The following is a 22384-nucleotide window of genomic DNA, read 5'->3' as shown; positions in this document are numbered from 1 at the left end:
TTCTGGGGTACAAGACCCTCCCCTCCCACAATGAGAGGCTACCCTAACTGAATAAATTAATAAATTATGTTGATGTTTGCGATCATCAACATTATCAATAAACATCATTTACACCATCATATACAACAATATCATCAGCATCATCATCAGCATCAACAACAACATCATCAGCAACATCATCACCACCCCTAGCATCAGCAGAAATATCAACATCATCATCAGCAACAGCAACAACAACATCAGCAGCATCAACAACAACAACAACATCATCAGCATCAACAACATCAGCAACACCGTCACCATCTAGAACAGAGGGGAGGGAAGACTGCGGCCTAGTCGGCCTCGGGCCATCCCGAGTTTTCCTAGCGGACCCGCCGCGCCCGGAGCGCCTCCCCCGGCAGGAGTCGGGATCGAATAACGGGTCCGCCGGGCGTGGTGAACACACATACACACAGTGTACACACACACACACAGTGCACACACACAGTGCACACAGTGTACACACACACATAGTGCACACACACACACACAGTGCACACACACAGTGTACACACACACAGTGCACACACAAAGTGTACACACACACATTGTACACACACACAGTGTACACACACACAGACAAACACACACAGACACACAGTGTGTACACACACAGTTTACACACAAACACACAGTGTACACACACACAGACACACACACAGAGTGTACACACACACAGTGCACACACAGACACACATACACAGTGTACTCACACACACACACTGTACACACACACAGTGTACTCACAGACACACAGTGTACACACACACAGTGTACACACACACAGTGGAAACACACACACAGACACACACAGTGTGTGTACACACACACACAGTGCACACACACACAGTGTACACACACACACAGTGTACACACACAGAGTGTACACACACACAGTGCACACACAGACACATACACAGTGTACACACAGACACACAGTGTACAGACACACATACACAGTGTACACACAAATACACAGTGTACACACAGACACACAGTGGACACACACACACAGACACACACAGTGTACACACATAGTGTACACACACACACAGTGTACACACAGTGTACACACACAGTACACACACACACTGTATACACACACACACACAGACACACAGTACACACACAGACACACAGTGTGTACACACACAGACACACAGTGTACACACACACAGACACACACACAGAGTGTACACACACAAACACAGTGCACACACAGACACACATACACAGTGTACACACAGACACACAGTGTACACACACACAGACACACACACACAGACACACACAGTGTACAAACAGACACACACAGTGTACACACACACAGACACACAGACACACACAGTGTACACACAGACACTCCAACACACAACCGGTTAGTGCTGCTCCAGTGACAGATTGGCACGGTATGTCACGTGATAAACCTTGCGAATCGGCTGTCGGCTGATGGCCGGTTTAACGACACGCATACATTCAAACTTTATTTGGAGTTGGAGTTTGTGTCTCTCTCTCATCATCACGGTGGCTAGGAGATGTTAACTACCTCGCCTGGTATGCAGGAGGTCGTGGGTTTGATCCCGATACTGAAGATTCTTGCTGTATATTTGGAGTTTGTGTGTCTCTCTCTCATCATCACGGTGGCTAGGAGATGTTAACTCCCTCGCCTGGTATACAGGAGGTCATGGGTTTGATCTCGATCCTGAAGATTCTTGCTGTATATTTGGAGTTTGTGTGTCTCTCTCATCATCATCACGGTGGCTAGGAGATGTTAACTACCTCGCCTGGTATGCAGGAGGTCGTGGGTTCGATCCCGGCCCTGGCGACGCCAACTGCTGTATATTTGGAGTCTGCGTGTCTCTCTCTCTCTCATCATCATCAGTGAGTGGGTGAGGTGAGTGGGTGGGTGATTGTGTGAGCGAGTGGGTGTGCGGGTGAGTGGGTGGGTGAGTGTGTGAGCGAGTGGGTGTGCGGGTGAGTGGGTGGGTGAGTGTGTGAGGTGAGTGTGTGAGCGAGTGGGTGTGCGGGTGAGTGGGTGGGTGAGTGTGTGAGGTTAGTGTGTGAGAGAGTGAGTGTGTGAGCGAGTGGGTGTGCGGGTGAGTGGGTGGGTGAGTGTGTGAGCGAGTGGGTGTGCGGGTGAGTGGGTGGGTGAGTGTGTGAGGTGAGTGTGTGAGCGAGTGGGTGTGCGGGTGAGTGGGTGGGTGAGTGTGTGAGGTTAGTGTGTGAGAGAGTGAGTGTGTGAGCGAGTGGGTGTGCGGGTGAGTGTGCGGGTGAGTGGGTGGGTGAGTGTGTGAGCGAGTGGGTGTGCGGGTGAGTGGGTGGGTGAGTGTGTGAGCGAGTGGGTGTGCGGGTGAGTGGGTGGGTGTGCGGGTGATGTGAGTGGGTGGGTGAGTGTGTGAGCGAGTGGGTGTGCGGGTGAGTGGGTGGGTGTGTGAGCGAGTGGGTGTGCGGGCGAGTGGGTGGGTGAGTGTGTGAGGTGAGTGTGTGAGCGAGTGGGTGTGCGGGTGAGTGGGTGGGTGAGTGTGTGAGCGAGTGGGTGTGTGAGGTGCGTGGATGGGTCAGTGAGTGGATGAGTGAGGAGGGGTACCAGGTCGTCTACTGGGGGTGAGGGGTCATTATACAGGGCGGTTCAAAGGTCAAGACACAGTTTCTTGGGTTTTTATTTTATTGTGATTTTCCGAGTTTACAAAGGTAGCTCTCTCTCCATCCGTCTCTCCACTCTCTCTTCCTCTCTCCACTGCTGGGCCTGTAGGCTTGGCCCGAGCGAGTTCCCGCCTTTTCACGAGTTGATTCCGCCCCCCGCCGTGGCTTTGTCGGCACGAGGCTTCTGCGCCGGTGAGTGTCAAGGGCTCCAACGGGCCCCAAACCGCTGCCCCGTCGTCACCGCCGCCGTGGACAAAGCGCCGATGCTCGACATCATGAGCTGCGTGGAGAGGGACCTTCTGGACCTCATGTTGCGCACGGGCTACAACGTCGTCCAGGAGAACGGACAGAGGAAGCTGGGACCGCCGCCCGACTGGCAGGGCCCCCCTCCCGCCCGCGGCTGCGAGGTGTTCGTGGCGAGGATCCCGCGCGACCTGTACGAGGACGAGCTGCTTCCCTGTGCTGGAGGCGGTGGGGCAGCTGTACCAGCTGCGCCTCATGATGACGTACGACGGAGAGAACCGCGGCTACGCGTTCGCCACCTTCGCGACGCGCTCGCAAGCCGCGGACGCCGTCAAGAGACCCCACGACTTGGAGATCCGCCCGGGGCGACGGATCGCGGTTTGCGTGAGCGTCGACAATCGCCGCCTCTTCTTGGCGAGGCTGCCGAAGGACAAGACGCGGGCCGAGGTGATGGCGGCGATGAGCGACGCCACGGAGGGCGTCGTGGACGTCCAGATGCGCTTCTGTCGCTACGACAGGAGCCTCAGCCGAGGCTACGCGTTCGTCGAATACGAGAGCCACCGCGCGGCCTGCATGGCCCGCAGGGTGCTGCTGCCGTACTCCTTCCGGCTGTGGGGCCGGGACATCAACGTGGACTGGGCCATCCCGCAGCGAGAGCCGGGGGCGGCGGCTGCTGCTGCTGCCGCGGCGGTGGCAACGGAAGACGACGAGGAGGGGGGGGAGGAGGAAGCGGCAACTGAAGACGAGGAGGAAGAGGTGGTGGAGGAGGAGGAGGTGGAAGAGGTGGTGGAGCGGGAGGAGGAGGCAACGGAAGACGAGGAGGAGGGGGGGGAGGAGGAGGTGGAGGAGGAGGATGTGGAGGAGGAGGCAACGGAAGACGAGGAGGAGGAGGAGGCGGGGGCAACTGAAGATGAGGAGGAAGAGGTGGTGGAGGAGGAGGAGGTGGAAGAGGTGGTGGAGGAGGAGGAGGAGGAGGAGGTGGGGGAGGAGGGGGGAGGAGGAGGAGGGGGAGGAGGAGGCAACGGAAGACGAGGAGGAGGGGGAGGAGGAGGCGGGGGCAACTGAAGATGAGGAGGAAGAGGTGGTGGAGGAGGAGGAGGAGGATGAGGTGGTAGAGGAGGAGGAGGTGGTGGAGGAGGAGGAGGAGGAGGAGGCAATTGAAGACGAGGAGGAGGTGGCGGCGGTCCCAGGCCTCCCGCAGCCGGAGTGCGCCGTCTGCGGCAAGGTCCCGCACAGCCTGTTTGTGGGCTGGGCGGCGCGCACGCAGCTCTGGCGGGCACCCCGCCACTCGCGGCCCACGCCCGTCGGTCTGGACGAGCTGCCGGAGGCGGCCGTCTTGTCGTGGGAGACGCGTTTGCAGGCGCTGCTACGGAGCGCCGGCGTGGGCCACGCGACCTTCGAACTGCACGCTCACTCGGAGCCCGGCAGGCCCATGGGCCTCCTGTACAAGGTCTCCGTTCCCGGGATGATGCGGGAAGGCAGCGGCTTCTTCCCCGCGGTGCTGAGCTCCAGCGTGGAGGGAGCGCGCGAAGTTGCCAGCGAGCTCCTCCACGAAATCCTCAGCGACGCGAACCCGAGGGCGGGCCCGGCCCCCGTCGCGACGGCGCCTCCCGGCCGCCCCGTCCGGGACCTCCCGGCGTATCCCGGCGACTTCCCCGCGCCCCGGCAGCCGGTCGCCGCGCGCCTGCCGACAAGCGGCACGCACCCGTAGTGCCGCGTGGCCGTCGTGGCGGCGTTCGTCAGACCGCGGACGGTGTCCTACCGCTTGAAGCTCACATCCGTTCTGCCGTGTTCACCGTCAAACTGCAAGTTGCCCGGCCGCTCACTCGACATGGTCACGTTGCCGCATGCCAGAGCTCGCAATCGGGTACCCGTACACGTTCCCTACCCGATACCCGGCTACCCGTACCCGGCCGGGTACGGGTAGGGTACAGGTATCGGGTACCCGATTGCGACCTCTGGGATGAAGCCACGTTGCAGGCGCGGGTGGGTTGATTCTAGGAACTTGAATTGTGAGAAGAGACAAGACGTTGGCAAATGAGTGACACACGGTGACTCACCAGTGACTCACGGCTTACCCGTACCCGGCCGGGTACGGGTAGCCGGGTATTGGGTAGGGTACGGGTATCGGGTACGGGTAACCGGGTATCGGGTAGGGTACGGGTAGCCGGGTATCGGGTAGGGTACGGGTATCGGGTAGGGTACGGGTAGCCGGGTATCGGGTAGGGTACGGGTATCGGGTAGGGTACGGGTATCGGGTAGGGTACGGGTAGCCGGGTATCGGGTAGGGTACGGGTATCGGGTAGGGTACGGGTACCGGGTACCCGGTTGCGACCTCTGCCGCTCGCTCTCCACTCAGCCGTCCGCCCCTTTCCTGTTTCCCTCGTTGGGGGGGGACCAGCCCTGACTTCACGTTGTGCCTCATTTGACTCGTCACCCCGTGGCCCCGCACACGTCCTCGTCACACCAGGTGTCACCCTGTCATTACACTCTAATGACGACCGACAACTGAATCCGTAAAGACAAAATGATTTCAGGTGTTTTACGCGTCAACGCCATTTTGTTTTGAAAATGTCGGGGAGAAAAAAGTATTTTGTTCACGTCGCATTCTGATGTCAAAACATTTGATTCTTTATCAAATTGAAAAACTCTTCAGCGTAGCGACTTTGCTACACACGGAGAGGTCCGTGCACCGCCTCGTTTGCACAGCCTCTATCCCTGTGCCACGTGTAGTTCGTGCACACACAGCTGTTAAGAGTTTGATGTTTTGTTGATTCACAATTTACGTGTGTTTTCCTGTAATGGTTTTTTGTTAATGTTTTAGTGGAAATAAAGTCGTGAAAAGTCTCTTCCTCTCTCTCTCCCCACTCTCTCGGCCGAGTGTCGCATGCTTGGGACCTTTCTTTCCCTCCTCTGCGGATTTAATTTGATGTGCTGATTTACACCCAGCATATTTCAGACTTCCCTGTTTTGTCAGGGCATGTTCCTGATCATTACCAACGTTCCAATGGCCAGGAACTTCAGAGTAACCTATTACCTTTTCATGCAGCATCATAATATAATTTTCCTGGATCATCGCCTTTATAGCTTTGATCAATTGCCAATGGTTTACCGGTTCGTGTTAGTGTTTACTTGTGCCGCCCTCTTTCCCAGTGGGACCACGTGGCGTGAAGTTGTGTCGCACATGAACAGAGTCGGTGCACATCACGAGTCTCCGTACTCGACTGTCACAGAGACACACAGAGACACACAGAGACATTGATACACACAGAGACACACACACAGAGACACACACACAGACACACAGAGACACACAGAGACACACACACAGAGACATAGACACACACAGAGACAGACACACACAGAGACACACACACAGAGACACACACAGACACGCAGAGACACACACACAGAGACATAGACACACACAGAGAGACACATACAGACACACACGCAGAGACACACACAGACACACAGAGACACACACACAGAGACATAGACACACACAGAGAGACACACACAGACACACACGCAGAGACACACAGACACACAGAGACACATGCAGAGACACAGACACACATACAGACACACAGAGACACATGCAGAGACACAGACACACACAGAGACACACATAGACACACACAGAGACACACACAGACACACGCAGAGACGCACAGAGACACACACACAGAGACACACACGCAGAGACGCACAGACACACACAGAGACACACATGCAGAGACACAGACACACACACAGAGACACACACACAGACACACACACACACAGAGACACAGACACACACACAGAGACATAGACACACATGCAGAGACACAGACACACACACAGAGACACACAGACACACACAGAGACATAGACACACACACAGAGACACACACACACAGAGACACACAGACACACACATGCAGAGACACAGACACACACACGCAGTGACACAGACACACACACACACAGTGACACACACACAGAGACACACAGTGACACACACACAGAGACACAGAGACACACACAGAGACATAGACACACACACAGAGACACACACACAGAGACATGGACACACACAGAGACACAGACACACACATAGACACACACACAGAGACACACGCAGAGACACACACACACACAGAGACACACACAGAGACAGACACACACAGAGAGACACACACAGACACACACGCAGAGACACACAGACACAGAGACACACATGCAGAGACACACACACACAGATATAGACACACACACAGACACACACACAGAGACACAGACACACACAGAGACGACATGGACACACACGTAGACATGCAGAGACACACACACATAGAGACATGGACACACACGCAGAGACACGTAGAGACACACAGAGACATGCACGCAGAGCACAAAGACACGCAGAGACATAGACACAGACACACCGTTACAGACACAGACACACGCAGACACACGCAGAGACACAGACACGCACAGAGACCGGCAGTTGATGCTGCAGCTGCTGCATAGAGTTTGTGTCTCTCTGTCTTTCTGTTGTCGAGTGGATTTTCTTTCCGGGCCCTCTGGTTTTCCCCTCCACATTTGAGAGCCGTGAGTTGCTAGAGTCTTTGCCAACTGCTATAAAGGTTCACGTGATGATGATGATGAACCTCATTGGTAGAACTGTCATCGGTAATGGCCAGCTCAGGGCCTTCTAAAAGAGAGCTTACACACACAGCATCTCAATGAGGCCCTTGCCCGCTAAAAATAAAACGCGGTTTAGTTTCTAGTTCAAGTCTTGTGCACAACAACAACAGCATCATCACGACGCGCCCACCTGCTCAGAGCAGTTCCAGCCCAGGTAAGTGAACTTGCCACCTTTATTACCATCACCACCAGCACCACAATGTCTCCCCCAGTAAACAACAAAACAGCTGGGCAGGCAGCCTCACTCACGGGGCAAGCAGCCAGGCAAGGAGAGAGGAGGCCAGGCCATGGACAGACCGGGACACAACCAACGCTGGGACACGTGGTGAGTCTGTGGGTCTCTGTGTGGCGAGTCTGTGGGTCTCTGTGTGGTGAGTCTGTGGGTCTCTATGTGGTGAGTCTGTGGGTCTCTGTGTGGTGAGTCTGTGGGTCTCTGTGTGGCGAGTCTGTGGGTCTCTGTGTGGTGACCCCAGCCCTTGTCAGGGCTGGGGCTCAGTGTCACCAGTGGTCAGGGGAGATAGGTCCTGGATAGGACCCTGGCTCCCAGCCTTCCCGCCCTTGTGAGGGCGAAGGTCTCGAGTGAGCAGAGGGTCGGGGACCCGCCGGGTCGGTGTGCCTCCCCTAGGTCCAGCCGGAGGACGCTGGGCTAGTGGGGAGATTGGATAGACGGCAAGTCTGGAGGACGCTGGGATGGCGGGGAGATTGGATAGACGGCAAGACTGGAGGACGCTGGGCTGGCGGGGAGATTGGATAGACGGCAAGTCTGGAGGACGCTGGGATGGCGGGGAGATTGGATAGACGGCAAGTCTGGAGGACGCTGGGATGGCGGGGAGATTGGATAGACGGCAAGTCTGGAGGACGCTGGGATGGCGGGGAGATTGGATAGACGGCAAGTCTGGAGGACGCTGGGCTGGCGGGGAGATTGGATAGACGGCAAGTCTGGAGGACGCTGGGATGGCGGGGAGATTGGATAGACGGCAAGTCTGGAGGACGCTGGGCAAGGGGGGAGATTGGATAGACGGCAAGTCTGGAGGACGCTGGGCTAGGGGGGAGATTGGATAGACGGCAAGTCTGGAGGATGCTGGGATGGCGGGGAGATTGGATAGACGGCAAGTCTGGAGGACGCTGGGCTAGGGGGGAGATTGGATAGACGGCAAGTCCGGAGGACGCTGGGATGGCGGGGAGATTGGATAGACGGCAAGTCTGGAGGATGCTGGGATGGCGGGGAGATTGGATAGACGGCAAGTTTGGAGGACGCTGGGCTGGCGGGGAGATTGGATAGACGGCAAGTCTGGAGGACGCTGGGCTGGCGGGTAGATTGGATAGACGGCAAGTCTGGAGGACGCTGGGATGGCGGGGAGATTGGATAGACGGCAAGTCTGGAGGACGCTGGGCTAGGGGGGAGATTGGATAGACGGCAAGTCTGGAGGACGCTGGGCTAGGGGGGAGATTGGATAGACGGCAAGTCTGGAGGATGCTGGGATGGCGGGGAGATTGGATAGACGGCAAGTCTGGAGGACGCTGGGCTAGGGGGGAGATTGGATAGACGGCAAGTCCGGAGGACGCTGGGATGGCGGGGAGATTGGATAGACGGCAAGTCTGGAGGATGCTGGGATGGCGGGGAGATTGGATAGACGGCAAGTTTGGAGGACGCTGGGATGGCGGGGAGATTGGATAGACGGCAAGTCTGGAGGACGCTGGGATGGCGGGGAGATTGGATAGACGGCAAATCTGGAGGACGCTGGGATGGCGGGGAGATTGGATAGACGGCAAGTCTGGAGGACGCTGGGATGGCGGGGAGATTGGATAGACGGCAAGTCTGGAGGACGCTGGGCTAGGGGGTTGATTGGATAGACGGCAAGTCTGGAGGATGCTGGGCTAGGGGGTTGATTGGATAGACGGCAAGTCTGGAGGACGCTGAACTAGCGGGGAGATTGGATAGACGGCAAGTCTGGAGGACGCTGAACTAGCGGGGAGATTGGATAGACGGCAAGTCTGGAGGACGCTGAACTAGCGGGGAGATTGGATAGACGGCAAGTCTGGAGGACGCTGGGCTAGCGGGGAGATTGGATAGACGGCAAGTCGGAGGACGCTGGGCTAGGGGGTTGATTGGATAGACGGCAAGTCTGGAGGACGCTGGGCTAGGGGGGAGATTGGATAGACGGCAAGTCTGGAGGACGCTGGGATGGCGGGGAGATTGGATAGACGGCAAGTCTGGAGGACGCTGGGATGGCGGGGAGATTGGATAGACGGCAAGTCTGGAGGACGCTGGGCTAGGGGGGAGATTGGATAGACGGCAAGTCTGGAGGACGCTGGGATGGCGGGGAGATTGGATAGACGGCAAGTCTGGAGGACGCTGGGATGGCGGGGAGATTGGATAGACGGCAAGTCTGGAGGACGCTGGGATGGCGGGGAGATTGGATAGACGGCAAGTCTGGAGGACGCTGGGCTAGGGGGGAGATTGGATAGACGGCAAGTCTGGAGGACGCTGGGCTGGCGGGTAGATTGGATAGACGGCAAGTCTGGAGGACGCTGGGATGGCGGGGAGATTGGATAGACGGCAAGTCTGGAGGACGCTGGGCTAGGGGGGAGATTGGATAGACGGCAAGTCTGGAGGACGCTGGGCTAGGGGGGAGATTGGATAGACGGCAAGTCTGGAGGATGCTGGGATGGCGGGGAGATTGGATAGACGGCAAGTCTGGAGGACGCTGGGCTAGCGGGGAGATTGGATAGACGGCAAGTCCGAGGACGCTGGGATGGCGGGGAGATTGGATAGACGGCAAGTCCGGAGGACGCTGGGATGGCGGGGAGATTGGATAGACGGCAAGTCTGGAGGATGCTGGGATGGCAGGGAGATTGGATAGACGGCAAGTTTGGAGGACGCTGGGATGGCGGGGAGATTGGATAGACGGCAAGTCTGGAGGACGCTGGGATGGCGGGGAGATTGGATAGACGGCAAGTCTGGAGGACGCTGGGATGGCGGGTAGATTGGATAGACGGCAAGTCTGGAGGACGCTGGCTAGGGGGTTGATTGGATAGACGGCAAGTCTGGAGGATGCTGGGCTAGGGGGTTGATTGGATAGACGGCAAGTCTGGAGGACGCTGAACTAGCGGGGTGATTGGATAGACGGCAAGTCTGGAGGACGCTGAACTAGCGGGGAGATTGGATAGACGGCAAGTCTGGAGGACGCTGAACTAGCGGGGAGATTGGATAGACGGCAAGTCTGGAGGACGCTGGGCTAGCGGGGAGATTGGATAGACGGCAAGGGTCGAGGACGCTGGGCTAGGGGGTTGATTGGATAGACGGCAAGTCTGGAGGACGCTGGCTAGGGGGGAGATTGGATAGACGGCAAGTCTGGAGGACGCTGGGATGGCGGGGAGATTGGAATAGACGGCAAGTCTGGAGGATTGCTGGGATGGCGGGGAGATTGGATAGACGGCAAGTTTGGAGGACGCTGGGCTAGGGGGGAGATTGGATAGACGGCAAGTCTGGAGGACGCTGGGATGGCGGGGAGATTGGATAGACGGCAAGTCTGGAGGACGCTGGGATGGCGGGGAGATTGGATAGACGGCAAGTCTGGAGGACGCTGGGATGGCGGGGAGATTGGGATAGACGGCAAGTCTGGAGGACGCTGGGCTAGGGGGTTGATTGGATAGACGGCAAGTCTGGAGGATGCTGGGCTAGGGGGTTGATTGGATAGACGGCAAGTCTGGAGGACGCTGAACTAGCGGGGTGATTGGATAGACGGCAAGTCTGGAGGACGCTGAACTAGCGGGGAGATTGGATAGACGGCAAGTCTGGAGGACGCTGAACTAGCGGGGAGATTGGATAGACGGCAAGTCTGGAGGACGCTGGGCTAGCGGGGAGATTGGATAGACGGCAAGTCGGAGGACGCTGGGCTAGGGGGTTGATTGGATAGACGGCAAGTCTGGAGGACGCTGGGCTAGGGGGGAGATTGGATAGACGGCAAGTCTGGAGGACGCTGGGATGGCGGGGAGATTGGATAGACGGCAAGTCTGGAGGATGCTGGGATGGCGGGGAGATTGGATAGACGGCAAGTTTGGAGGACGCTGGGCTAGGGGGGAGATTGGATAGACGGCAAGTCTGGAGGACGCTGGGATGGCGGGGAGATTGGATAGACGGCAAGTCTGGAGGACGCTGGGATGGCGGGGAGATTGGATAGACGGCAAGTCTGGAGGACGCTGGGATGGCGGGGAGATTGGATAGACGGCAAGTCTGGAGGACGCTGGGCTAGGGGTTGATTGGATAGACGGCAAGTCTGGAGGATGCTGGGCTAGGGGGTTGATTGGATAGACGGCAAGTCTGGAGGACGCTGAACTAGCGGGGTGATTGGATAGACGGCAAGTCTGGAGGACGCTGAACTAGCGGGGAGATTGGATAGACGGCAAGTCTGGAGGACGCTGAACTAGCGGGGAGATTGGATAGACGGCAAGTCTGGAGGACGCTGGGCTAGCGGGGAGATTGGATAGACGGCAAGTCGGGAGGACGCTGGGCTAGGGGGTTTGATTGGATAGACGGCAAGTCTGGAGGACGCTGGGCTAGGGGGTAGATTGGATAGACGGCAAGTCTGGAGGACGCTGGGATGGCGGGGAGATTGGATAGACGGCAAGTCTGGAGGACGCTGGGATGGCGGGGAGATTGGATAGACGGCAAGTCTGGAGGACGCTGGGCTAGGGGGGGAGATTGGATAGACGGCAAGTCTGGAGGACGCTGGGATGGCGGGGAGATTGGATAGACGGCAAGTCTGGAGGACGCTGGGATGGCGGGGAGATTGGATAGACGGCAAGTCTGGAGGACGCTGGGATGGCGGGGAGATTGGATAGACGGCAAGTCTGGAGGACGCTGGGCTAGGGGGGAGATTGGATAGACGGCAGGTCTGGAGGATGCTGGGCTAGGGGGGAGATTGGATAGACGCAGGTCTGGAGGACGCTGGGATGGCGGGGAGATTGGATAGACGGCAAGTCTGGAGGACGCTGGGATGGCGGGGAGATTGGATAGACGGCAAGTCTGGAGGACGCTGGACTAGCGGGGAGATTGGATAGACGGCAAGTCCGGAGGACGCTGGGCTAGCGGGGAGATTAGATAGACGGCAAGTCTGGAGGACGCTGGGCTAGGGGGGAGATTGGATAGACGGCAGGTCTGGAGGACGCTGGGATGGCGGGGAGATTGGATAGACGGCAAGTCTGGAGGACGCTGGGCTAGCGGGGAGATTGATAGACGGCAAGTCTGGAGGACGCTGGGATGGCAGGGGAGATTGGATAGACGGCAAGTCTGGAGGCTGTAGCTCCGTAGATTAGGAGTGAAGTGTGAGCTGTGCAGGTCAGGAGGCTGTACCTCCTCAGGGTAACGGGTGAGGGGACCGTACAACCCTTGTGTGTGTTAGGGACTGTGTCATTAAGACAATAACTGTGTGTGCCATAAAGAGGTTTATTAGTCCGTCCTTTACAACACTACACATGTATAACTTGCCGTGTAAAACATCATTCATTCTCCTCTGGAACGGACGTCGCCACGCGGAGAGACGGACGCCGCCAACTCCGAGCCAACAGCGGCGGGCGTCGTCGTCACGGCTCGAGCTGGAACCCGGCACGTCGCGCGTGCCACGCGAGGTGGTCACTGTCTCGCGGCCAGCGCACGGTCACCCTGCAGGAGGTGAACGGGTTGGTGCGGAGACGACTCGGTGAGCGGCTTTCATCCGGCAATGTCAACCAGGGCCGGGGGCGGGATTCTAGAGTTGCCAGCTCTGCTCCTCCACCGCCGCCACCATGGTGATGGTGGTGGTGGTGGTCGTGGTCGCAGCGGCGGTGATGGTGGTGGTCGCAGTGGTGGTGGTGGCTGCCGGGACTGTCAGGGAGCAGGCTCGGGGCGGTCGCTGGCTGCTCCATCGCTGGGGAACGAGAAGATCGCACGCAGCGTGGGGAGAGAAACTCTTATAGTGTAGTAGATGATGATGAGAGAGAGACACGCAAACTCCAAGTATACAGCAGCAGGCGTCAGGGTCTGGATCGAACCCACGACTTCCTACGCACCAGGCGAGGTAGTCAACATCTGTGTAGCCGCCGCCGCTCACCGGGACGATTGCCGGGGCTCCGTCTGTTCCGCACGGTGCACACCAGCGCCAGCACCAGCACCAGCAGCGTCACCAGCAGCGTCGCCATGGCCACCAGCGAGCTGATGGAGGCGACACGGCCGCTGGCAAAGAGCGTCACCACGTCCCCCGTGGACACCCCACGCGAGGTGGATGGGGCGGTGGTGGTGGCGGTGCGGGTGGTGGTGCGGGTGGTGGTGGTGGGGGTGGTGGTGGGGGTGGTGGTGGCGGTGGCGGTGGTGGGGGGTGGGGGTGGTGGTGGTGGCGGTGGTGGCGGTGGTGGTGGGGGTGGTGGTGGTGGTGGTGGTGGCGGCGGTGGTGGTGGTGGTGGGGGGGGGTGGTGGTGGTGGGGGTGGTGGTGGTGGGGGTGGTGGTGGCGGTGGTGGTGGGGGGTGGTGGTGGTGGGGGTGGTGGGGGTGGTGGTGGTGGGGGTTGTGGTGGTGGTGGTGGCGGCGGTGGTGGTGGCGGTGGTGGTGGTGGGGATGGTGGTGGGGGTGGTGGTGGTGGTGGCGGTGGTGGTGGGGGTGGTGGTGGCGGTGGTGGCGGTGGTGGTGGCGGGGGTGGTGGTGGTGGCAGCGGTGGTGGGGGTGGTGGTGGTGGTGGCAGCGGTGGTGGGGGTGGTGGTGGGGGGTGGTGGTGGTGGTGGTGGCGGGGGTGGTGGCTACGAGATTGGGGACACACGAGGAGATACGGGGAGACATGGGGAGACAGAGTCACGGGGGAAACAGACAGAGACACAGTGAGACAGATACAGGCAGAGAGACACAGACAGAGACACAGTGAGACAGATACAGGCAGAGAGACAGATACACAGACAGAGACACAGACAGAGACACAGAGAGACACAGACAGAGACACAGACAGAGTGGGATGCTGAGCAGTGTTGTTGGATGAGGAGCGGTGGTGCAGCGGTTAGCGCTACACTGCGCTATGAACCCAGCGTCCCAGGTTCGATTCCCGCTCACGGCCAACACCGGTGACGATTATCTAAACCGTTCCCGGGCCTCCCCTAGGTCGCCTCAGCCTCAAAATGAGTACCTGGTGCGGCGTATAAACATCGCCACTGGGGAGACAAAGGCGGCCGGGCGTGGTGCTGGCCACCCACCCCCTCGTGTAAAGTTCTGACCTTCATAGGTGCTCGCTAACAGCACTTGCCCCAACAGTCTGTTAAGGCTACACGGGGGATATTTGTCTGTGTGTGTCTGTGTGTGTGTCTGTGTGTACCTGTCTGTGTGTTGTTGTTCAACACCGCCTTGCCAGGCACGCTGAGGAGAGGCTTGCGGAGCCCCAATGCGGTTTCAGGAAAGGGCGGGTCCTGCACAGATGCCATATTTTCTGTCCGTCTGCTACAGCAGAGGTGTAGGGAATTCCAACAAGACCTACATCTCTGCTTTATTGACCTGGTCAAGGCCTATGATACCATCAGTAGGACTGGGCTCTGGGCAGTTTTTCGTGCTTTCGGAGTCCCTGACCCTCTGCTCACGATCATTAAGGACCTTCATGATGGTGAGCGGGCCCGGATAAAACTACGTGGCCGGGAGTCAGAGCCTTTCCCTGTACACCTTGGGGTGCGACAGGGATGTCCTCTGGCTCCCACATTATTTAACATTTATTTTAACCACATAGTTCGTGAAGCCTTCAATAGCTGTACCAGAGGAATTTCCATCTGTTACAGATACAATGGGAGGCTGATCGATGCCCGGGTGCGGTCAAGGGATGGCTCCCTATCGCTCAACCATGTTGCGTATGCTGATGATTTGGTAATAGCTGCTCATTCAGAAGAGGAGTTGGAGACGCTGCTGCTGAGACTGGAGCGTGCCACTAAGAGGTGGGGCCTTACCATCAGCCCCACCAAAACTAAGCACCTGCCTGGGTATTTTGTACCATTGGACACTCCACCCCCACAACTCCCAATTGGTGATTGAGGAGTTGTGGAGAGAGTGGAAAGTTTCCCATACCTGGGCAGTGTGCTCATGACTGGCTGAGGTCTCACTCCGAATCAGTCGAGCGGCATTACCTTTTCATCGGTTACATAATACTGTGTGGAAGCTACCTGGTTTGTCACTCCGCACGAATCTTCAGGTCTTCTCGGCCACGGTCATTCCCTCCCTTCTCTACGCATGCGAAAAGTGGACCCCCCTAATGGAACATATTCGCCGGTTAGAAACATTTAGGCTGGCCTGTCTACGATCCATCCTGGGTTTAACCTGCAGGCTGGATTGTGTGAGGAGCTCACAAATCCCAGAAAGATCTGGGCAAAGTCCCATTGGTGAGCTCCTCCGGCAGGCAAGGCTGCGTGGCTGGGCCATGTAGCCTGCATGCCCAGCCACCGCATGTCTGAACAGCTTTTGTTCAGCCGGATAGAGAGGGCTAAATGGGTGCGCCACTCACCCACCCACTCACCCACTCAATCACTCAACTACTTACCAAATCACTCGCTCACCCACCCACTCACCCACCCACCCACTCACCCACCCACTCACTCACCCACCCACCCACTCACCCACTCAATCACTCACGCACCAACTCACTCAACCACCCACTCAGTCAACTACTCACCCACCCACTAACCCACCCACTCACTCAACTACTTACCAAATCACTCGCTCACCCACCCACTCACTCACCCACTCACTCACTCACCCACCCACCCACTCACCCACTCACCCACCCACTCACTCACTCACTCACCCACCCACCCACCCCACCTACTCACCCACCCACTCACCCACCCACTCACTCACTCATTCACCCACCCACCCACCAACTCACTCACCCACCAACCCACTCACTCACTCACCCACTCATTCACCCACTCTCTCACCCACCAACTAACTCACCACCCACTCACTCACCCACCCACCCACTCACTCACCATCCCACTCACTCACCCACTCACCCACCCACCCACTCACCCACCCACCCACTCACCCACGGCGCTGTGTGGTGGAGGGACGGAGACACACGACAGTGGAGACCACTCCCCTGTCTTCCACCGCGGGTAGCGAGCCGCGACTCTCACGCGGACGCAGTACTCAGCAGCGCCTGCAGGCTGAGGCAGCGCGTGGCGGTAGCGACATCCCACAAAGCGCTCCTGGCAGGAGCAAGCAGATGGTCTCAGTGTGCCGGGTTACGTGGATGACACGTTGGTGGTCTGGCCACACGGCAAAGATAGACTGAGCGCGTTTCTAAATCATCTCAACTCGCAAAACCCATCCATCCAGTTCAGCATGGAAGTGGAAGCTGACAGAACTCAACCATTTCTGGACATTCAGTAGCAGCAGCAGCAATAGCATCGTCATCAGTAGTAGTAGCATCACCACCCACCCACTCACCCACTCACTCTCCCACCCACCCGCCCACCCACTCACCCACCCACCCACCCACTCACCAACCCACCCACCCACCCACCCACTCACCAACCCACCCACTCACCCACTCACCCACCCACCCACCCACTCACTCACTCATCCACCCACTCACCCACTCACCCACTCACTCACCCACCCACTCACCAACCCACCCACTCATCCACCCACCCACTCACCCACCCACCCACCCACTCACCCACCCACTCATCCACCCACCCACACACCCCTCACCCACTCACCCACCCACTCACCCACCCCACTCACCCACCCACTCACCCACCCACCACCACCCACCCACCCACCCACCCACCCACTCACCCACCCACCCACCCACCCACTCACACACACACACACCCACCCACCCACTCACCCACCCACACACCCACTCACCCACTCACCCACCCACACACCCACTCACCCACCCACTCACCCACCCACCCACCCACCCACTCACACACACACCCACACACCCACTCACCCACCCACACACCCACTCACCCACACACCCACTCACCCACCCACTCACCCACCCACCCACTCACCCACCCACCCACTCACCCACCCACCCACCCACCCACCCACCCACACACCCACTCACCCACCCACTCACCCACACACCCACCCACCCACCCACTCTCACCGTGCTAGTCACACCCCTCCTTGTGGAGACCTCGGCTTGTAGATGGTACAGCACGTCACTCTGCGCCATCCTCCTCCTCCACTCGCTCCTCATGGAGACCCGCACGGACAGCTCCCACCGCTCTCCCTCGTCGCCACCGCCATCACCGTCATCGCCGCCATCACCGTCATCGTCGTCGTCATTCTCGTAGCCATCTTTGTCGTCATGTTTGTAGTCCTCACGCTCACTACCACACTCCTCCTCCTCGTCACCACCCTCGTCACCACCCTCGTCACCACCCTCCTCACCACCCTCCTCACCACCCTCCTCACCACCCTCCTCACCACCCTCCTCACCACCCTCCTCCAGCGTCGCATCCTTGTGGAGCATCAAGGTGACAGTCGGAGCACTCAGCACGGCTGAGACACACACAGACACACAGACACACACACAGACACACACACAGACACACACAGACACAGACACACACACAGACACACACACACACAGAGACACTCACACACAGACACACACACAGAGACACTCACACACAGACACACACACACAGAGACACACACACAGACACACACACACACAGACACTCACACACAGAGACACACAGAGACACACACAGAGACACTCACACAGACACACACACAAACACACACATACACACACACAGAGACACACACACAGACACACACAGGGACACACACACAGAGACACTCACACAAAGAGACACTCACACACAGAGAGACACACTCACACAGACACACAGACACACAAAGACACTCACACAAAGAGACACTCACACACAGAGACACACACACAGACACACACACAAAGAGACACTCACACACAGACACACACACAGAGAGACACTCACACACAGACACACACACAGAGAGACACACTCACACAGACACACACACAGACACACACAGAGACACTCACACAAAGAGACACTCACACACAGAGACACACACACAGAGACACACACAGAGACACACACAGACAGAGACACACAGAGACACTCACACACAGACACACACACACAGAGACACACACACAGACACACACACAGAGACACACACGCACACAGAGACACTCACACACAGAGACACTCACACAGAGAAACTCACACAGAGACACAGAGAGTGAGACACTCACACACAGACACAGAGACACACACAGAGACACTCACACACAGAGACACTCACACACAGAGACACTCACACAGATAAACTCACACAGAGACACAGAGAGTGAGACACTCACACACAGACACAGAGACACACACAGAGACACTCACACACAGAGACACTCACACACAGAGACACTCACACAGAGAAACTCACACAGAGACACAGAGAGTGAGACACTCACACACAGACACAGAGACACACACAGAGACACTCACACACAGAGACACTCACACACAGAGACACTCACACAGAGAAACTCACACAGAGACACAGAGAGTGAGACACTCACACACAGACACAGAGACACACACAGAGACACTCACACACAGAGACACTCACACACAGAGACACTCACACAGAGAAACTCACACAGAGACACAGAGAGTGAGATACTCACACACAGACACAGAGACACACACAGAGACACTCACACACAGAGACACTCACACACAGAGACACTCACACAGAGAAACTCACACAGAGACACAGAGAGTGAGACACTCACACACAGACACAGAGACACACACAGAGACACTCACACACAGAGACACTCACACACAGAGACACTCACACAGAGAAACTCACACAGAGACACAGAGAGTGAGACACTCACACACAGACACAGAGACACACACAGAGACACTCACACACAGAGACACTCACACAGAGAAACTCACACAGAGACACAGAGAGTGAGACACTCACACACAGACACAGAGACACACACAGAGACATAGACAATGCCACTCACTTGTCTTCAAGGGTAAGACCTCAACCACGACCCAGGGTGAGGATGATGGTGGTGTTGGTGGTGGTGATGATGGTGATGATGGTGGTGTTGGTGGTGGTGATAAGACGGTGGATCTGACGCGAAGTTGATAGCGGTCGCCAGGATGTCGCAGCGCTGAGGAGACATCGCACCGTGTCTCTGTGGTGGCAGCGCAGACGGTCCGCCAGTGGGCTCGTGCATAGCTGCACAGACAGAGACACGGGGAGGAGGAGGTGGTGGTGAGGAGTGGGTGGGTGAGTGGGTGAGTGGGTGGGTGGGTGGGTGAGTGAGTGAGTGGGTGGGTGGGTGAGTGAGTGGGTGGGCGGGTGGGTGAGTGGGTGGGTGGGTGGGTGGGTGAGTGAGTGGGTGGGTGGGTGGGTGAGTGGGTGGGTGGGTGGGTGAGTGAGTGAGTGGGTGGGTGGGTGAGTGGGTGGGTGGGTGAGTGAGTGGGTGGGTGAGTGAGTGAGTGAGTGGGTGGGTGAGTGAGTGAGTGGGTGGGTGAGTGGGTGGGTGGGTGAGTGGATGGGTGGTTGAGTGGGTGGTTGAGCGAGTGGATGAGTGAGTGGATGGGTGAGCGAGTGGGTGAGTGGGTGAGCGAGTGGGTGAGTGAGTGAGTGAGCGAGTGGATGAGTGAGCGAGCATCTCACAGTTTGCTGTCCACCCTGTAGGTAACGTCCAGGAGCTTTGAGCTGCTGCTGGTGGCGACGTCCACTTCAGCGTCGTGGTCCCAGCGGAGTTGCGTCAGCAGGTCGCGAGACTCCACGCGGACATTCAGAGGGGGAGTCGCAGCTGGGGAGATGGGAAAACGGTACTCAGTGTGCGCTAACCACTGCACCACCGCTCCCCACACTGCGCTAACCACTGCACCACCACTCCCCACACACAGTGCGCTAACCACTGCACCACCACTCCCCACACACACACATACAGTGTGCTAACCACTGCACCACCGCTCCCCACACACACACATACAGTGCGCTAACCACTGCACCACCGCTCCCAACACACACACACACACAGTGCGCTAACCACTGCACCACCACTCACACACACAGTGCGCTAACCACTGCACCACCACTCCCCACACACACACATACAGTGCGCTAACCACTGCACCACCACTCCCCACACACACACATACAGAGCACTAACCACTGCACCACCACTCACACATACAGTGCACTAACCACTGCACCACCGCTCCCCACACACACACATACAGAGCGCTAACCACTGCACCACCACTCACACACACAGTGCACTAACCACTGCACCACCGCTCCCCACACACACACAGTGCGCTAACCACTGCACCACCGCTCCCCACACACACAGTGCGTTAACCACTGCACCACCACTCCACACACACACACAGTGCGCTAACCACTGCACCACCGCTCCCCACACACACACACACAGTGCGCTAACCACTGCACCACCACTCCCCACTCACACACACACAGTGCGCTAACCACTGCACCACCGCTCCCCACACACACACACACAGTGCGCTAACCACTGCACCACCGCTCCCCACACACACACACAGTGCGCTAACCACTGCACCACCGCTCCCCACACACACACACACAGTGTGCTAACCACTGCACCACCGCTCCCCACACACTGTGCTAACCACTGCACCACCGCTCCCCACACTGCGCTAACCACTGCACCACCACTCCCCACACACACACAAAGTGCGCTAACCACTGCACCACCACTCCCCACACAAAGTGCGCTAACCACTGCACCACCACTCCCCACTCACAAACAAAGTTCGCTAACCACTGCACCACCACTCCCCACTCACACACACAGTGCGCTAACCACTGCACCACCGCTCCCCACACTGCGCTAACCACTGCACCACCACTCCCCACTCACACACAAAGTGCACTAACCACTGCACCACCGCTCCCCACACACACACACAAAGTGCGCTAACCACTGCACCACCGCTCCCCCCCCACACACACAGTGTGCTAACCACTGCCCCACCGCTCCCCACACACACACAGTGCGCTAACCACTGCACCACCGCTCCCCCCCACACACACAGTGTGCTAACCACTGCCCCACCGCTCCCCACACACACACAGTGCGCTAACCACTGCACCACCACTCCCCACACACAGTGCGCTAACCACTGCACCACCACTCCCCACACAAAGTGCGCTAACCACTGCACCACCGCTCCCCAGTGCGCTAATCACTGCACCACTACTCCCCACACACAAACACAGTGCGCTAACCACTGCACCACCGCTCCCCACGTCCACCACAACTTGGTACCCGATGTATCGACCACCTCCGGCTGGGCTCACCGTGTGTGCACGTGACGAGGTGGTGGAGGAGGAGGGAGAGGAAGAGTAGGCCAAGTCTCGAGAAGAGTTTCCTCGCCGCCATGACGCCCATCCGGGGGACGCGTTTTGCAGTTTCCCAAGTCACGTGGTGCAGAGAAATTCGATTCCCGATTCGATTAACTCTACTCGCGTCAATTCTTAATGGGATAACATTAGGAATCGATTACTGTAGATTAACGGGTGTATGGAGTCGATTTCTATTGGGATAACATGGGAATCGATTTAACGTTGATTAAGCTAATGGAATCGATTTCCGTTGGGATAACATGGGAATAGACTATCGTGTGTGTGTGTCCATGTGTGTGTGTCTAAAGTCGATGTCTG

The 22384-nt window shown here is 57.8% G+C and overlaps 1 protein-coding gene and 1 pseudogene across 1 annotated transcript; one reads left to right on the top strand and one right to left on the bottom strand.

Annotated features, from left to right (window-relative positions):
• Window positions 1-28: 28 nt before the first annotated feature.
• On the top strand, window positions 29-4973 carry LOC133362685 (probable RNA-binding protein 46; annotated as a pseudogene).
• Window positions 4974-13092: 8119 nt separating this feature from the next.
• LOC133362686 (uncharacterized) lies at window positions 13093-18427 on the bottom strand. Its single transcript, XM_061581608.1, has 4 exons — window positions 17742-18427; window positions 16662-16824; window positions 13713-13834; window positions 13093-13529 (listed from the first exon to the last, which is right to left on the bottom strand). The coding sequence occupies exons 1-3, from the start codon at window positions 18108-18110 to the stop codon at window positions 13782-13784; spliced, it is 585 nt and encodes a 194-aa protein (XP_061437592.1). The 5' UTR covers window positions 18111-18427; the 3' UTR covers window positions 13093-13529; window positions 13713-13781.
• Between the last annotated feature and the right edge of the window lie 3957 nt (window positions 18428-22384).

Source organism: Lethenteron reissneri, unplaced genomic scaffold (assembly GCF_015708825.2).
Source record: "Lethenteron reissneri isolate LAM-NWPU_2019-01 unplaced genomic scaffold, ASM1570882v1 scaffold_1578, whole genome shotgun sequence".
Lineage (NCBI taxonomy): Eukaryota > Metazoa > Chordata > Hyperoartia > Petromyzontiformes > Petromyzontidae > Lethenteron > Lethenteron reissneri.
This window is presented reverse-complemented; position numbering and strand designations above follow the sequence as displayed.

Coding starts and splice junctions, on each gene's coding strand:
- LOC133362686 (XM_061581608.1), bottom strand. CDS start 18,110: ATGCTCCACAAGGATGCGACGCTGGAGGAGGGTGGTGAGGAGGGTGGT. Junction 16,825..17,741: donor GGAGGGGTGTGACTAGCACG/GTGAGAGTGGGT, acceptor TGCTCCTGCCAG/GAGCGCTTTGTGGGATGTCG. Junction 13,835..16,661: donor TCCACCACACAGCGCCGTGG/GTGAGTGGGTGG, acceptor GCTCTTTGCCAG/CGGCCGTGTCGCCTCCATCA.